Source organism: Ciona intestinalis, chromosome 1 (assembly GCF_000224145.3).
Source record: "Ciona intestinalis chromosome 1, KH, whole genome shotgun sequence".
Lineage (NCBI taxonomy): Eukaryota > Metazoa > Chordata > Ascidiacea > Phlebobranchia > Cionidae > Ciona > Ciona intestinalis.
This window is the reverse complement of record NC_020166.2, coordinates 4,959,959-4,976,452: the sequence shown is the minus strand read 5'-3', so window position 1 is coordinate 4,976,452 and position 16,494 is coordinate 4,959,959. Positions and strand designations below refer to the sequence as shown.

General features: G+C 34.9%; 2 protein-coding genes across 5 annotated transcripts; one reads left to right on the top strand and one right to left on the bottom strand.

Annotated features, from left to right (window-relative positions):
• Nucleotides 1-4,326: 4,326 nt before the first annotated feature.
• LOC100183775 (centrosomal protein of 85 kDa) lies at nucleotides 4,327-9,697 on the bottom strand. The gene is made up of 7 exons (XM_026834293.1): nucleotides 8,477-9,697; nucleotides 8,135-8,209; nucleotides 7,407-7,916; nucleotides 6,655-6,858; nucleotides 6,096-6,170; nucleotides 5,684-5,794; nucleotides 4,327-5,317 (listed from the first exon to the last, which is right to left on the bottom strand). Exons 1-7 carry the CDS (start codon nucleotides 9,644-9,646, stop codon nucleotides 5,084-5,086), a joined length of 2,379 nt encoding a protein of 792 aa, XP_026690094.1. The 5' UTR covers nucleotides 9,647-9,697; the 3' UTR covers nucleotides 4,327-5,083.
• Nucleotides 9,698-12,824: 3,127 nt separating this feature from the next.
• Nucleotides 12,825-16,480, top strand: LOC100175938 (C-type lectin domain family 4 member F-like). 4 transcript variants are annotated; one of them, XM_026835192.1, is made up of 7 exons: nucleotides 12,828-13,575; nucleotides 13,627-13,742; nucleotides 14,126-14,204; nucleotides 14,415-14,516; nucleotides 14,731-14,934; nucleotides 15,443-15,605; nucleotides 15,805-16,480. In XM_026835192.1, exons 1-7 carry the CDS (start codon nucleotides 13,524-13,526, stop codon nucleotides 16,067-16,069), a joined length of 981 nt encoding a protein of 326 aa, XP_026690993.1. In that variant the 5' UTR covers nucleotides 12,828-13,523; the 3' UTR covers nucleotides 16,070-16,480. The 4 variants fall into 4 exon arrangements, with proteins under 4 accessions (XP_026690999.1, XP_004225528.1, XP_026690993.1 ...); XM_002121194.4 differs by having other exon boundaries at nucleotides 12,830-13,575; nucleotides 13,627-13,733; XM_026835198.1 differs by lacking the exon at nucleotides 14,415-14,516 and having other exon boundaries at nucleotides 12,825-13,575.
• The last annotated feature ends 14 nt before the right edge of the window (nucleotides 16,481-16,494 follow it).

Below are 16,494 nucleotides of genomic sequence, written 5' to 3'. Positions count from 1 at the left end.
TTTGTGAGCCAAAAAGTAAAATCACGACAATTTACATGCAAAACTGCAGCTAGATACACCAGTTTATGGTAATGTTATGCGTTTTTGTTTGTATTTTTATATTTTAAACATGTTCTTTTATGTTTTTGGCTATAGTAAACTTGATATTTTCTGTTTTTTTACTCTTTAATCGATTGAGTGTTCAATAAAAGTTGATTATTTTTGTGAGGTTTATTATTGTGATAAGATATAACATTAGTAGAAAGCCATTTTTACTCGCAGAAGTGCTTGGTTTTTAAAAAATCGCAAAATTTAAACGAAAAACAGCACCCAGCAATGATAAAATGCTATGCCGTGGGCTCCGTAATGGTGGCGTCTATGACGTCATGGACGCGCGACAATGGATAACAAGACTCGTTGTTTTACAATCCGTTTCCTAACTTGGTCTATACTAACTTTGGGTTGAAGCAGTTGTCGTTAAGTGTCTTGCCCAAGGACACATACGCCCACAATGGTAGCAGCGACGAGCCTTGAACCCATTACCTAATGGTTACAGGCAGGCGCGCCAACCACTACGCCATGGCGCCGGACAATGCCTCAGAATAAAACTGCTAAAAATGCCATGCCCCTTTTAATGTATTGCACAAGAAAAATGCACGAATGCCAAACGCTGGCATTTTCAGCAGTTTTATTCTGAGAAATATACCCTGTGACCTTGCAATGTGCAAACTAATACCGACTGTATCTGTTTATTGCCAAAGAGCAGAAAGTCTGTGACACATCATTGATCAACCCGACAGCGAACATTTCACAAAACAGCTTCGTTATGGACACGATTAATTAATTCAATAATTAATTATCCATTTCCATAATTAATCTGGTAAACGTGTTATGGACACGAATGAGGTAAGCGTTATTATTGAACAAAAATCTGACATTTTATCCTGACGTGAAATATGCGAATTTCAAATATGGCAACGATTAATCTTATATCTTAAAACGTAGTGAAAAGTTAAAACATCATCGAGCATTTAGGGGCACGTATTAAGTAAATTGGCATTAAGAATTGTCCAAACAAGCGACATAGTGCTGCAGCCATTGCACAAAGGGTTACAGACTAATTAATTCAGCTGAATCGCGTCATATGGCATTTATATTAGCACCTGTAAAAATGAATTATAACCTGTTGTTAATGTTTAAGTAATTTAGTTTTCAGTGAAAAAGGCAAATCAGTTTGAAATGTTGTAATATAAAGAAGGCAGGAAGGAATTTTAGCTTTTCAATAAATCGTTATAAATGTTCTGATGCCCTTTCCATACAAACGTTGTACATATAGTGGAGTGGGCTATAAGACGGGACCCTTTAGCACATATTGCAACATATTTTCAAACTTAAAATACATGACGATTTTTAGTTGATACCATGAATCACTACCATATTTTTATTATTTGATAACACTTCAAAGAAATATGTTAAAACACGCGAGTAGTTATATATCGATTCGCACAACAGGTGTAATTTTACCAATTCAAAAGTAGCCGGGGACGGACAATAATTTATTATTATATATACACGTAAATTACACGAAATATTGTTGTAGGCTTAGAAAATTAAGTTTAAAATTTATTTTTTGCCCTACTGCTATAGTTTTTAACATGTTACCTACATCTTAATACTATATGCTTTTTCAGTGATTGAAAAACTTGTATTCGTTCAACATCGAATTTAATTATTTAACAAGAGTAACGTACTTTGCCGCGCACTTTGTTACCGTGAGAATGTCGACTATAGTATACTGTAACATTTTTTGTCTGTCATATGAGTTCCCGGACTCAAGGAAGTCCGGCCTTTGCCCTAGTCCCGTATTCCCTCACCCTGCTATATCTATATATACGTTATAGACAATTCAATCCTTTTTTAATCAGAGTAAATTGATGACGGATTTTTTATTACTTTTATAATAAAAACATCCGTAACGGTTCTAGAAGTTATTTGTTAAAAACGCGATTGGGAAATATTGAATTTTAGGTGGTAACGAATAACACATTAGACTACATATAATTTTGTTAATGTATAACGTTGAAAGATATCGTATTTTTGACGCCAATCCGTAAGAAATAATAAATAAATGCTTTGCGAGTAAAAATATTTCATTCAGGCTAAAATCGCCGACACAACACTTTTCACACGAGTGCTATTGTTTGGTTGACAATAGGCACGGGCGTAGAACAATACACACTTATTATTACAAAACAATAACCGCTTGTTTATAGTTGTAGGGCGGGCCGTAACAAGCTAAAACAATCTTTAGTGTCCAACCCAGAACCTAATGCCCTAAGTGTCATCGTATTACTGTCGACATAAAAAGGGCGGGCAAATTACGTAACATATGCGGCTTGGGCGTAACAATAGCGGATTATTATGTTACTTGGAAATGTATTCGCGCCCAGAACACCTGTGACTCGAATGTTTTCAAATGTTAATTATTGACATTTAATGAAATTGGTTCCATAAACGAATTAAAATAATTTGCGATCGTGTGAGCGTTGGAATTTGTTTAAAATAAATATGATACGGGTATGCGGTTAGGCCCGGAGAAAAGAGGTTCTAACACAAATTCATATATACGATAATATTAAAGCATACATAAGATGAAAAAGTACTTTATATGTAAGAAAAAAAATTATAATGAAAGTTCATATAATACTAAAAGAGATTGGAATTTTTTAAATTCTCCCCTCTTCATTATTCTGTTTTAATTATCTCAATCTTCGTTATATCGTATTCGAAGAAATAAATGTTACGTGTTATTTGTTAAATACAAAACAGTTTTCAGCCACCGTAAGACTCCCCGGGTCCCAGCAGTTCCCGACATATTACGTAATCCTTTGTCAATAACTTGTCAGTCTGCACGTTCTTTATAAGATATTGTCGCATATTTGTACAGTTTATGAGCTTCCTAAAAATGGCAAGTACAAAGACTGAGAATAAAAATATACCGACATCGACCATGGGTGTGTTTGGGCGTGTGTTATGAGAATATTACCTCGTAAAACCCGCCCTTTCAAGATGGATAAGAAGGCAAATAAATGCGGTTGCTCCAGTAAAGCTATTAGGCCTAAACCAAATATACGTAGTATACCACACTACTATGGTGACGGATAAAGACTTTTATAGCAACACTTCACAGCTATTTGAAAAGGATTAAATGCTTAACTCGTATAACGCATTATTAAAAAAAAAGTTTTAATATCCGCTTGGTAACTTTCTCGTAAAATTCTTACCAACAAGTTCAGATTAGACACATGTTACCAATAATAAAAATGATTTTTAATATGGTTTATGTCGTCTCGCACAATTTAAGTTACCTGACAGTTTTACACCAGGTTTGTGTGTTCTGTTGTAAAAATAGCGCTGTTCACCATATATTAGTTTGTTTACTTTCACTGCTGGCCATAAAACAAAACTAAAGGTGTCAAAGAAAGTACTTAAAGTACTGTAGTTGTAAAGTTGACACGTTACTGCTAATAAAAATGACCGATTGTCGTTTATAATAAGTTAAACCTACCGACACTTACATATGTATACGTGGTAAGAGGTTACAGTAGTTGTTAAACATGTTTACAGCACGCTACAACGTTTCGAATTAGAACCACCGTTTCGTAATAAGTTAACACTTTGGCTTACAACAAAGCTGTATAGGGTTAGTTATAGTTTGTAACTATTTAAATGGTATGTATGAGAAATACATGACATTTTACTGGAAAAGGCAATTTAATTTCGGTCATTTCTCAAAGCGGTATAGTTGTTCATATTCATTCAATTACCGCCGAAGAATTAACTTCTGAATAGACTCTCGACTGGGTTCCTAGATCGGCGTACACGAGATCGAGTCATATCTTTCATTATGACGCCACAATGTTGGTATACAGACAGGTGATGACATATATTTCGTGATATGTCCGACCTGTTATGCCTGCTGTGTCCACAAAGAGATTAAAATGGCGAGTTGCTTCGTGTTTGTTGGGAAACGCTGTCAACAATGTCAAGAAATTTGACTTAATGTGCTGACTATTTAACTCGTTACTGGTAAATACACAGTAGCATACGTTTTTTTAGAAGGCACAGCCGTTCGTGCGAATGCACAAAAAACATTTCATATATTATTTTTGGCAAAACATGGAACAATACATTTTTATTAAACTAAAACGGCTTCTATTCACTGCATATTGAATAGTTTTTTATTCTTTATACAAAAATTTTGCAACTTTGGCACTGGATTAAACTTTATATTTGAACAGATTTTGTGACTCAGAAGACAGTCCATACACACGGAAAGAGAAATGCTTCTTGTACATAAATCTCTGTATTGAAATAACGGTACAAAGTAAAAGCACATATCACTTCGCGGTATTTAACCACAGTGATGCAATATAGAAATAACAATATTTAACACCGACCATATAGCAGCACTCAGATGTATACACGCGGGCATAAGACACTTGATAATTAGAATTAAAACTCGATATAACCTTTTTTATTGGAACAAGCACCTATAAATATAATATAAATAAGAATATATTGTTTTCTGTGCTTTATATAGTTGTGTTGTACTTAAACACTTTAAAAATTAAGGAGATATTGTTTTGTGTGCTTTATAAGCTATGATATACAGCGCCGGATCGATCTACAATGTGTACGAATGCTTTGTGCAATTAGATATATAAATAATATTGTGTAAACTCTGGGAATTTCGACTTAAACACGAAGAGCATTGTTGGCAATTGAGATTTCATGCGAGGTTGGCAGGGTGATGATAATGCAGAGACATCGTGTCGCTTAATGACATTAACTCACAAACGATGTGGCCAAGGCTCTAATCCCCTGCGGAGTTGGCCGAAGCCAATCGTAATAACATCCCACAATGTCTTTGTAATTGAGGTATGTGCTGATGGACGCTTGTGCTTAGGGGTTGAACCGGGTTGTCGTTAAAAGATTTTTAGAAAACAGTTTTTTTTAAAGGTTTAAGGCAATACCATACTTATACTGATAAAACAACCTGAGCGCGCGAGCAGGTATAATTCATACCAACAACAAAGCACCTTCAATGCGTCGTGCAGTTATCACCTATGCTTTCAGCGTACCGGTTCGAAATAATGGTTCGTAGTTCGTCAATGTCTTGCCGCAGTTTACGAACCTCGATTATTTTCCTGTTGGTTTGTTCGACGCTCGTTTTAGCGTCGGTTAATTTATTCACAGAGTCTTCATTCGGTTCAGTGGTAACCCCAAGCAACGCAGATAGGTTCGGGTCGTTGCCTTCAGCTGTTTGGATGAGAACCTGAACGGGGAAATGAAATTTATTAATGATAGATTGAAGTAAAAACTCGTTTACTTGGGCTGGTCCAGTGTAACAGATTTTAAACTTCTAATATAAACAAATATAATTTAAATGACTTATAAATGTAATATCCAAAGTAGTATATTAAAATGATGACTGCAATATTAATAATTACAAAAAAACTAGATTCTAAAGCGTATTAATATTTTTGAGTGGAGCACAATATTTTAAGAAAAGTGAAATAAAAAGTAGAACTGGGAAACTGTGTCAAATCTTAGGAATAAATGTTAATGTTATATTTAAATCCCTTGTGCTAATGCACTTAATTGATAAAAATGCAGATAAAATAAAACAATTAGCACGAACTTGTGAAACAGCTTTAATATCCTGAACAGCGGCAAAGGTTTCACGATGTAATCTTGCACACGCGACTGCCTCGTCTTTAAAATTGCCCTGCGCCTTTTCTAACACTTTAACCTAAACGCAAATAGATTTGTTTAATTACTTTCCATTCAAATCAATTATAACTAATGAATACAATAGTTTAATACAGTAGGGTAACAACAAGTGATACACCATTTCGGATTTTTTGGAAATTAAAATTAAAATTTCATACCACAAGAAAATGGATAAAAAAAAACACAATTTAAAAATCAGAAATTGTACGTACATCAGTACACCACAATGGTATTTAAAAATTATGTTACGTTGAAATAAAACCACTAATAATGTATTCTTATTAAGCAATGCTATTCTCAAATAAATTAAAAAGAAATACCTTGTCTTGTAAAGTTAGTTTTTGTTCCATAAGTTGCTGGTTTTGTGAAGATAGATTCATCATAGCAGTATGCACCTAACAATGATATACATGATAAATAAACATAGAAAATCATATATTAATTCTAATACTACACTCATGGACGTCATGACACAGTGGTTAGCACGCCGAACTCAAGCCCACAGGGTCTAATGCTTGCACTGCTATTATTACAGGCAAAAAATTACAGGTAAATATGTGTTAAATGTTTTCATACTGGGATGATTTTAAAAATGATAGATTTAACAGCATAAAACAGAATTTCATGGATAGAGCAATAAATCATATTTATAGGAACAATTTTACTATTGTAGTGTAACAATAAAAAACATAGAATAACAAGAAATTAATAAATATTGGTGAAATACTTCAGTCGAAAATCAAGAAATTGAATGTAAAAAACCCAACATATTTAAACTAACAAAACTTGGTACAAAAACATAATTAATTAAGGAAATTTTTAAAATATGACAGTTTACAAAAAACCTCAAGGACTTTGTTAAAGTAAGAAACCTCCCACCTTGTTGGCTGTCTGTTGTTTCATGAGCATATCTTTCCTTAATGTTTCAATTCTTTCTTCTCCTTCCGAAAGTTGCTGTGTTAGGTTCTCCACCTCAGCCTGGAGTCGCTCCTGCTGTTGTTTAGCTCTTCTATCCGAGGCAGAGAGCATCCTCGCTGCATCTTCTTTCTCCTTCTTTAATCGAACAATCTCAAACTCCAAGTCCTGTAACAAAGGTAGTTTATAGAACCCATAGGCATCTTGTTTTTCTGATTTTTTTTACCAAAATCTTGCGGGACATAGTTTTAATGTAGTTACACTCATTTTTATAAGCTATGAATTACAGAACCTCACTGATTTTTGTGGTAAATGCAGTATACTTTGAATCTGCTCGTTTGTATACGCACCTAAGAGCAAGATAAAATCAATTTATATCTTAAACTGAGGTGCTAAAACATATACGAGTCACCCTCTCAAAAGTTGGGGTGCCATGGGATGGCTAACTTTGTTCAGTGTCAAAGTACATTACAATGTTTTATTACAGCTATAGGCACACCATTAAAACTTTGCTTAACAAAGCAACAACTTATAGGGCTTATAAAACTATCCTATATTTCGTTCAAAAAGAAAACAGCATTTAAACTACATTAATATTTTATTGGATGTCTTTCATACAGTCTCACCAAAATACCTACCAAGTGTTTACATCAAATTATCTACTTTAAAGACTCAAAATAAATCCACAACAACTTGAACAACAAAGATACACTTACCTCAAGACGATCTCGTTCACTTGATCCTAATTCCACTTTGGACTTTTCTAACTTTAAAACATCTTCTTTCAATTTTTGAACTTCCCTTTCAAGATGGGATGATTTTTCCATTTCTTTGTCAAGTTCGTTTTGTTTCTCTTTGAGTGCTTTTGTTTTTGTTTCCAGTTTATCTTTTATTTTATTTATCTCTACAATCATGTTTTCACGTTCAACACCCAAGATATCGGCTTCAGTCTTCAGTTTATTGCTTTCTTCAACAGTAGGTAGCCCACCAAGGTATCGTTCTAAACTTTCAACACGTTTTTTATATTTCTCTAACCGCTCAGTGCACACTTTGTACTTTTTGCTGCCTTCTGTAAGAGTGTGCTCCCTTGATTTCAGGAGGTTTTCCAGTTTCTTAACTTTCTCTTCACTGTGAGATTTCTCTCGAGCAGCCTGAGCTTTGGTTTCTTCAAGATTGTTTTCAACCTTACCAAGCATTTGTTCAAGATCATGAATTTTTCTTTGGGTCTAAAATAAACAGAAAGTCGTTTTTTATTAAAATAGTGAATGTTTATGTATATTTATAAATATAGCCAAAACTATTTATTTGATAAAGTTTCGTTAAAAAGTGTATGGGCCTATCACATTAAACCTAATGGAGGCGTGATTCTGCACTTGAACTTCTTATTGTCAAACACCATATAATATACTTTACTTGCTCAATCATATAAAGAAATAACATTCACCTCAAGATCAAGCGATCTGTCGTTACTACTCGATGATGAAGATTTCGATATTCCTCCATAATGTGTTGACATCACCTATGGTAGGTGGAAGTTTACATGAGGCTTAGCACAAGGTTTAACAATAGTACAAGTACAATATTCTAGCTGTACAGTATATCAAAAATAACTATGCAATTACCTTAAAAATAGCTATTTCCACAAATTTACAATTATCAGAATTTAAAGAAATGGCTAGGCAACTACATTATTAATTGTTTCAAACGAATTATATACAGTATGTACAATAATACTTAATATATATAGTTTTCAAAATAAAGAATTAATAAGAATATGTTGACCAACCTGTCGTAGAGCTGCATCACCTTCCTGTATCTGATGCTGAAGTGAGGCAACTTGTAACCGAAGTTTCAGAATCACTGATTCCTTCTCTTGAAGCATTGCATCTTTTACTTGGAGTATGGCGTCAAATTTATTTGGCTGAGTTGCCACATTACCATTGTCATATGCTGGTGCTCCTTGCTGGTAGTAATTTCCAGCTGAATTATGACGCCACGGTTTTGAAAAATGAGTGTTGCCATTCATATCATGCGAGTAGCATGCATCGGCAACATTAGGTACACCAACATAAATTTGGTTGGAAAGCCCGCTGTTTACAGACCTTGCACTATTAACACCATGGATTTGGTCCAAAGACCGTTTTAACTGCATGTGGGTAATGTCGGCGAATTTCATATCCATTTCTTCTTGTCCTACTCGATCTACATCAGAGGTTTTCCCGTTTCTGTGGCTGTCACTAGCACTGCTGCTTCTCGAAGAGTGACTCTCGCGGTCTGTTTCCGTCACTGATGGAATGACAGCCTTACTGTGACCATTCACTGTCGATCTACCATAAACTCCTTTCACCAGACGATTGTGGCCACCAGTAACCGGATCCGGTGCAATTAAAGGGGGCGAATCCTTTTTTCCCTCCAACTCAGCAGAGAGATCCTTTTTTCCTAGGTTTACTCTTGACATAGCTGTGGTAAGGTGCGTTGGGGGTGTGTAGTATGGATGATTTACTGATATATTGGGCAAATTCCCTTTTTTGCCCAACCAAGATGGATTACACTCTGGAGTTTTTAAATCATTTTCACTGTCATAGTTTATTTTGTGTGTAAGCTTTGAGTTAGAAAATGGGTAAGCCTCTTGGTCAGGGCTCTCTGTGAGGCCGTTACCACTGTCAAAGTCACTGTCTATTGACAGAACCTCTGGCCTTGTGCCAGTTGTACTGGAGTCATTGTCAATCAAGTCGTACAGGTTTGAATCTGCTTTTGGTGATCGTGGCACGGTCATGTTTGTGTTCGTGGCGGTAAAAGAAGTTCCAGTTTTCTTAACGCGCGTTTCTAATTGTGTTGACGATTTTGACGCGTATGATATATCGGACTTCGGCAAATTGGTTTGAAGACGTTGTTTGTACGGCGATGGTTTTGTTGATCCAGGTTTTTTACGAGGAAGACTCAAATTTCTCGACATCTTTTAAAGAAAAACAAATCCTACCACTTTAAGTTGCAAAGCCTGAGATAATAAGAGTTACTTAGCACAGTATAAATATACATGGTTTGCCTTTTTCTTATAAAATAGCGCCACTTCTATAATGGCTTTGTTTCTGTCTGTGCAAATACAATTGATACAGGGTGGATTAGTTCCAGCACATTATGAATGCTTCACTTCATTATAGTGGGATACTGTGACCCGCTTTAACAAAACAAGCAGCTTTATAAGAAACACTCCGTTCCCATTTAGTTAAAACAGGGATTAGTAAAATCAACAAATCTTAGCCTTTGAGAAACAAATTTCGCGGATAGTGAAGATCAATCGTTGACAAAATTTTCTACATCTTATATTAAAAAGAGCGCTTAGTAATTGGTAGTGGTTTAGTAGTATGGTAGATTGGTAGGTTACTGTAGGTGCAAAAGAACAGTAAGATATCACTTTAGGGCCTTTGTAAGATATCACTTTAGGGCCTACTTTGAAAACGAGTTTCAAAAATAACAATAAATCTATTTTTTCCTGAAAACATTAGTAAATCTGTTAAAATTAGCGCCTATGTTTAGTTTTATACTCAATAGAACGGTAGAACCTAAATGCTAAAATTATTAACAACTAATAACATTTAAGGTAAAGGAATAGAAAATCCTGTTATTGTCACATAAAACATAAAATTTCAAATTTAAATTACAATGTTTATGAGACCGTGACAATAATTATCACTCTAATAGTGCATTTTAAAGCCTTACCTTATGTAATTACTTTGACCATACCGTTAAATAAAGAACAGCTTAATTTGGTGACAAACCAAAAACAGGGCTGTAGTTTCTACAGTATAGCTTTCTAAAACTAAAACATTTAACAATCTGCATAAACTGACAGTCTAATATAATTAATAAAGTTTATAACCTATTCTATCCTGGGGTGAACTTTAAAGTGATAGTTTGCATTATTCTTGTGTTCGTCAATTATTTCCAAATATAATGTTGTGGCACAACTACACATGTTGTTGTTCAATTTAATTTTGATGCTTAATTAACAAACGTTAATTGAGGCCAAATACTTACATTATTTTCCATACCATGTTCCATTTTAAAGAATTTTATAAAAAAAACGCATTTTAAATAATTTATAACAAATGCAATGATATTATGATGTCAGAGAAATAGATGCAAGATAATGATTTAATGTTTGACAATAATTTAACTAATTTTTTTTACTACAAATTCCCCTGCAATCATTTGAAAAAAATGTTTGGGTAGTATTTTAACATAAATAACTTGATAAGAAATTAATAAAACTGTAGGTGTAGCGTGTAGATGTACTACACAAAGCTTTAGTCTAATAAACTTCAGGCTCTAGATTTTTAAGTATTTTTATTGGGTCTAAATAAGTACAAATACCCTATGACCCTGTACATATAAGAAAGTTAAAAAAAGTATAGGCCTACCAAAGTACTTGCAAAAACAGTAATGCGCGCAGACTTTCCAGCACTCCAACCTACAGAACATGGCAGTTTCAGTTTCTCTTGTCTAAGGAAGCTATTATTAAAAATCTGTGTGCACATACATTTCCACATTAGAAAATCCTTATTAATTTAATAAAGATTTGGTTCATTGTTTAATTAATTGGAGTGCGTGCCATAACATTACGGCTTGCATAAACAAAATCACCTGTGCACCTGCCATACTATGAAGACTGCTCAGCACACTCGGTTTAATAATACATCTACAACCACAAAAAGTTGACAGACCCAGACGTGTTAAAGGGAAGTGGGCAAAGATCAGAAAACCAATTCAACTACTTATGCATTTGAAATAATGGAGCTTTTGCAAATAAATCATTTTTGAATGATTTTCAGATTGTTGCAGCAACAACTAATAAAACAAAATCTTTGCCTGCTGCAGTAGTAGGTCTATTGGGCGAATTTACATCATAAATATTGCATTAGTGCTTATACAAAACTTGTTATTAGTGAAGAATTAATGGTGGTTTCTAATTAGGCATTACATTAGTTGTATGATTCGGGTTTATCGGTTAAGGGGAAAGGTTGTACCAGCACCCAAAAGTTGACCAGTGGTACACGAGCACCTTATTAGGTTCGCACCACACGATCACAAAAATATTTTAGTGATTATTCTAGGCATTATTTTAACTCACATAAATTACATAGAGCGTGTTATTTCGTACTATATTCCCTACTACAGTGCCTTCCAACTTTTTCATATTGAGTCGTTGCTTTACACGCGTACGTATTTTTGCAAACCTGTGTATACTTTACTTTCGCGCATTCTAAAAAGGCAAATATCCCAGTCTGCAGAGTATGGCAGGTGCATAAGCGGTTCGATTTACAAACTTTTGGTGATGCACGTCATAATGTGTCCCACGTACCCCAATTAAATAAACAACTAAAGCGGCATAAAAATGCACATGCTTTTGCGAGCAAAATTTTTGATGATAGCGAGTGCGCAAAAAAATGTCTTGAATGCGTGGGATTTCGTCAGGAACTGCCATATGCCGCAGACTGGCAAATCCAACCTGTTTTCAAGCAAATGCAGGCTAAATATTCAAGGCGGCAATCGCTATTACGGGGCAAATAATCAACAGGTAAATTGCTATTATATGGTAATCAAATGCCAGGTCAAACAATCGCTATTATGAATCCTTGTGTGAATCCCTACTATTTCATAATAAACATCTTGCTTAGCTAAGGAAACATTGTAAATTGTACAGCAGTCTGAGCGGTGCCACACTGAAAAAACTTATTTTCTAGTTTCACTGTTTAAAATTAGTTGTTTACGAGCCTTTAGTAGTTTGTTATGTAGGTGATACAAAAACACTGCAGGAACCAAAAAATAGTATGCGAGTAGATAAAGTTTAGGAACCACTGCTTTAACATAAGTCATTAACATCTAACATGCACGTTACAGTTAACAATCAAAGGATTATAAATAAGTTACCTCACAGTTAGGCTATTTAAATTAAAACGAATATAGAAAATTTCATATTATATTAAATGGTGCTAGTGAAGAATCTTCCCCCCCCCACCTTTTTAGCTAACCACTAACCCCTAGGTTGGGGGGTTAGGTGTTGATGGTTAGGGGGTTAGTGGTTATAGGGGTTAGTAGTTAGTGGTTATAGGAGTAAGGGGTTAGGGGTTAGTGGTTAGCAAATAAAGTGGGAGGGGGGGGAAGACTCTTCACTAGCACCATTTAATATTTATAAGAAAGCAAACAATCAACACGTTAATGGAATAATGGGTTAATAAAACCTGTTGCCTGTATTACATAGCAAGCTCATTTACTGATCCACACTCTACACTACACAGTACCAAGCATACATTTTTAAAAACTAACTTGTACATGCGTAACTTTCATATTTCTTTGTTATTTCTTTTTATAATTTTAAACGCGAACGCGTATGCATCGAAGTGACAACTGCCACATGAAAATCGGCTACAACTTCTAACATAGAAACCTCAGTTAAAAAAGGGAGTTTTATTGGGAACCAGAATCGATTTTTTGATAGAAAAGTGTGTAAAACTTGATTCTACATCAAAATACAATGATTCTACATATAAAACTATATCATGTTAAGAAAACAACATTATACGCAAACCAGATTTTCACTTTGAAATAAGTCGTTTTCACGTTGATTCATATCACGTTGCAAGTAAAATGGAAAAGGGGATTTCAAACTATCTACACCGCGGTAAAACGCCTTAACAAACGCGTGTTATGAATAATGTTTTGAGCAGAAGCTTTTCTGAATATCGTATTACTCCGCCCTGCAGCGCAAGCAATAACGTGTAAAGATACACTGCTGAAGTCTATATACTTCGCTCTGTTCGAAAAGCAAAGATATGCAGTGTATAGAGATGGAGCCAGTCTATCAAAGACAAACCGAAGATAACGGTAAGCAATCGATATATATGTATTCACTTTGTAACAAGGTCTGTTAAAAAGGTTCAAGCAAAGAGCCAAAGAAACCGTTCTTCAAAATCCTTTGCGTCATCCTTGTTCTTTTAATCTGCGGTATCGCAATTCTTCTTTCAATAATAGCTTTAATAAAGGTAAGCGTGGTAAGTTTTAACTTGACTATGCCACTGCTAGCCTATATACAGTAGGATGGGGAAAGATGGGACACTTTTTAACTCTATTTTCTCGTCCCATTTAGTATTATACAAAGAACATTCAAAGAAATATTAAACTATGTCCTTATTACTCTCATAGACCGTTGTTAATTGTTTAAAACACAATCAGAATATCTGGATATTATGTGCTAAAGGTGTCCCATCTTCCCCCACCCTACTATATACTACATTACTACCCACTGCGTTTGGGACAAGCCCGTGGTCCTAATAATGTTATATAACGGTTATGGCCGGAGAGCCTGTATGACACTATAATATTATTTAAAGCTGAGTTAAATTTGCGTTGCTTTTGTATAATTAACGACACGTAGGTGAACAGCATGGATAGGAAATATTCAATGGGCTTCATAGGACAGGCACAAAAGACAGCCAGCAATTACAGTTCACCAGGTAACGCAGCGTATGATGAGTCTGTATAGCCAGCCGTGGCCTGATAAAACCCTCAATTCTTCAGCAGCAAACGACTTTTATATTGCAAAACTGAATGTCTGTTTTACTCATCCAATTGATTAAACTATAAGCATTAGTTTGTTCTAAAGTATTCGGGTCTGCTGTAGTTAATGCGGCATTTGAAAAGCTAATATCTAAACTAACTTTCAGACGAAACAACTATGAGCGGAGGGGAATCAGTTGAAAACAAATTTCAAAATATAACCCTGCTGTTTAACAGTCAAACCAACGAACTAAACGCTTTCAAGCAAAGTATGTGATTTGTAAACCGATACAAAGCAAGTAGGGAAACATGGGATATTTTTTATTTCCCTTTCCCGTTCCATTCGGCAGTTAGCAAATAATATTTTCAGAGTCCTTACGAGTTTAGAAGAGCGTTGATTAGGCAGTATGGGGTATTAGGTGCTATGGTATATCCATCTTACCTCAACTTACTACACATACCAATAAACGTCTTACACTGCAGACACGAGTTCGATCTTTGTGGATTTGTTCGCGAAAATAACAAACCTAACCAAGGTGCTGGATACGAGTATTAACAACATTCTACCCAATGTGCAAACTATGAAAGAAGAGCTGAGGAATTTGTCATCTCTTGCTCAATACAAACGCAAGAGTATTGAAGACGATACAGCAAAGTTGAAAAATAAAACTGAACTACTGGAAAGAGGCAAGTAATTGCATTCAGTATAACATCAGTCGTTATTACCAAGGTTGATTTATGTTGCACCCTGCGCATTACAACCAATATTTTGTGTATAGGTTAATGCCTATAAGATTTTCCAATACACTTTGTTTAAAACTTTTCCGTTTTCAAACCCATGCAATTAATTGACTACTACCAGAAGCTCATGCTATCCTGCAACGTCAGTATAAGAAGCCGATGTCTGCTATATATAGATAAACACTTGAATTCAAAAAGCAAGTCTATGATGCGTATTATATAGTACTATGGGTTAAGACGGATACCGTTAAAAATATTGTTCCGCGTTTCTTTATTGAGTTTAACGCTATTTTAAAGAAACAGCTTTGTGATTCCGTGAACATTATTTGCTTATTGCCAAATGTGACGGTAGAACAGAATAAAAACATAGACTATGCTACCCCAACCTACTATAAACACCTCCAGTCATTTAACTTAAAAAAAACTTCATTTCGTATTTTCTATATCTATATAGACGTATCCTTCATTGTAAACAGCATTGGTTGGTACAGCAGTGCTAACGGTTATAAATACCACGTTAAAACTACCAAGTCAAACTGGGATGACTCCAGACGTTACTGCAAGTCGTTAGGAGGCGACTTGAGTGCTGGAGGCATGCGAAACGTAACTAGTCGAACGTAAGTCTTCAATTTCTTTTTTTGGTGTCTGAATATTTGTACACAACTTGCTTTTATAAAAACTCATGTTATGTTTTGCAACAGTTTTAAAGCACATATGGAGATTTAATTTAGATATGTACTTTTATTTGTAGAGTAAAATATGACTAAATATGCCTTAAATGCTTTAAGAGACTTTCTCATATCATGATTTATTTAGATTTATCATTCGTACTATTCTTGTGCCTTTGGATATTCAGCAAATATGGATTGGGTTAAACGATAACGATGCTGATGGCGTATGGAACTTTGTCGACGGTGTGGCATCGAATCAAAACAACACAGATTATGCTCCAAACGAACCGAGCGGTTGTTGCGGCACAAACGTGCATTGTGCTAGTTTGTATAAAAGCTTCAACTACAAAGTGGACGATGCTGCTTGTGGGGCACATTTTTCTGCTCTTTGCGAAAAACGATGGCAATAAAACCTTCAAATCTTTTAATAATAGCGAGCATGCGTATGTATATCAAAGTCATAATGGTCCCTTTAATGGCCGAAACAGTGTATTGAGAAGGCCATAAGGGACATTACGGAAAACACTACTCAAATAAATTAATCAGCTTTTACAAAAAATAAAAATGTCATTTTAAAGAAGTATTTTACCCGTGAGCAGGTGCAAACATTTAATCTTTCAATACCTGTAAAACTACAATGTGGGGTAAAGTGGGACACCACGTTGAAATATCGTGTATAATAGTATTATTCTGCAACTGTATGTAATCTAACAAATATAACTGACTGTGCTAGTTTCTTTACCACATAAACTTTATATTCACAAATTTAAATCGGTAACATTGTGCTTATCGAAACCATAAATAAAGCCGAATCGACCCTTGCCTATGTATCTAT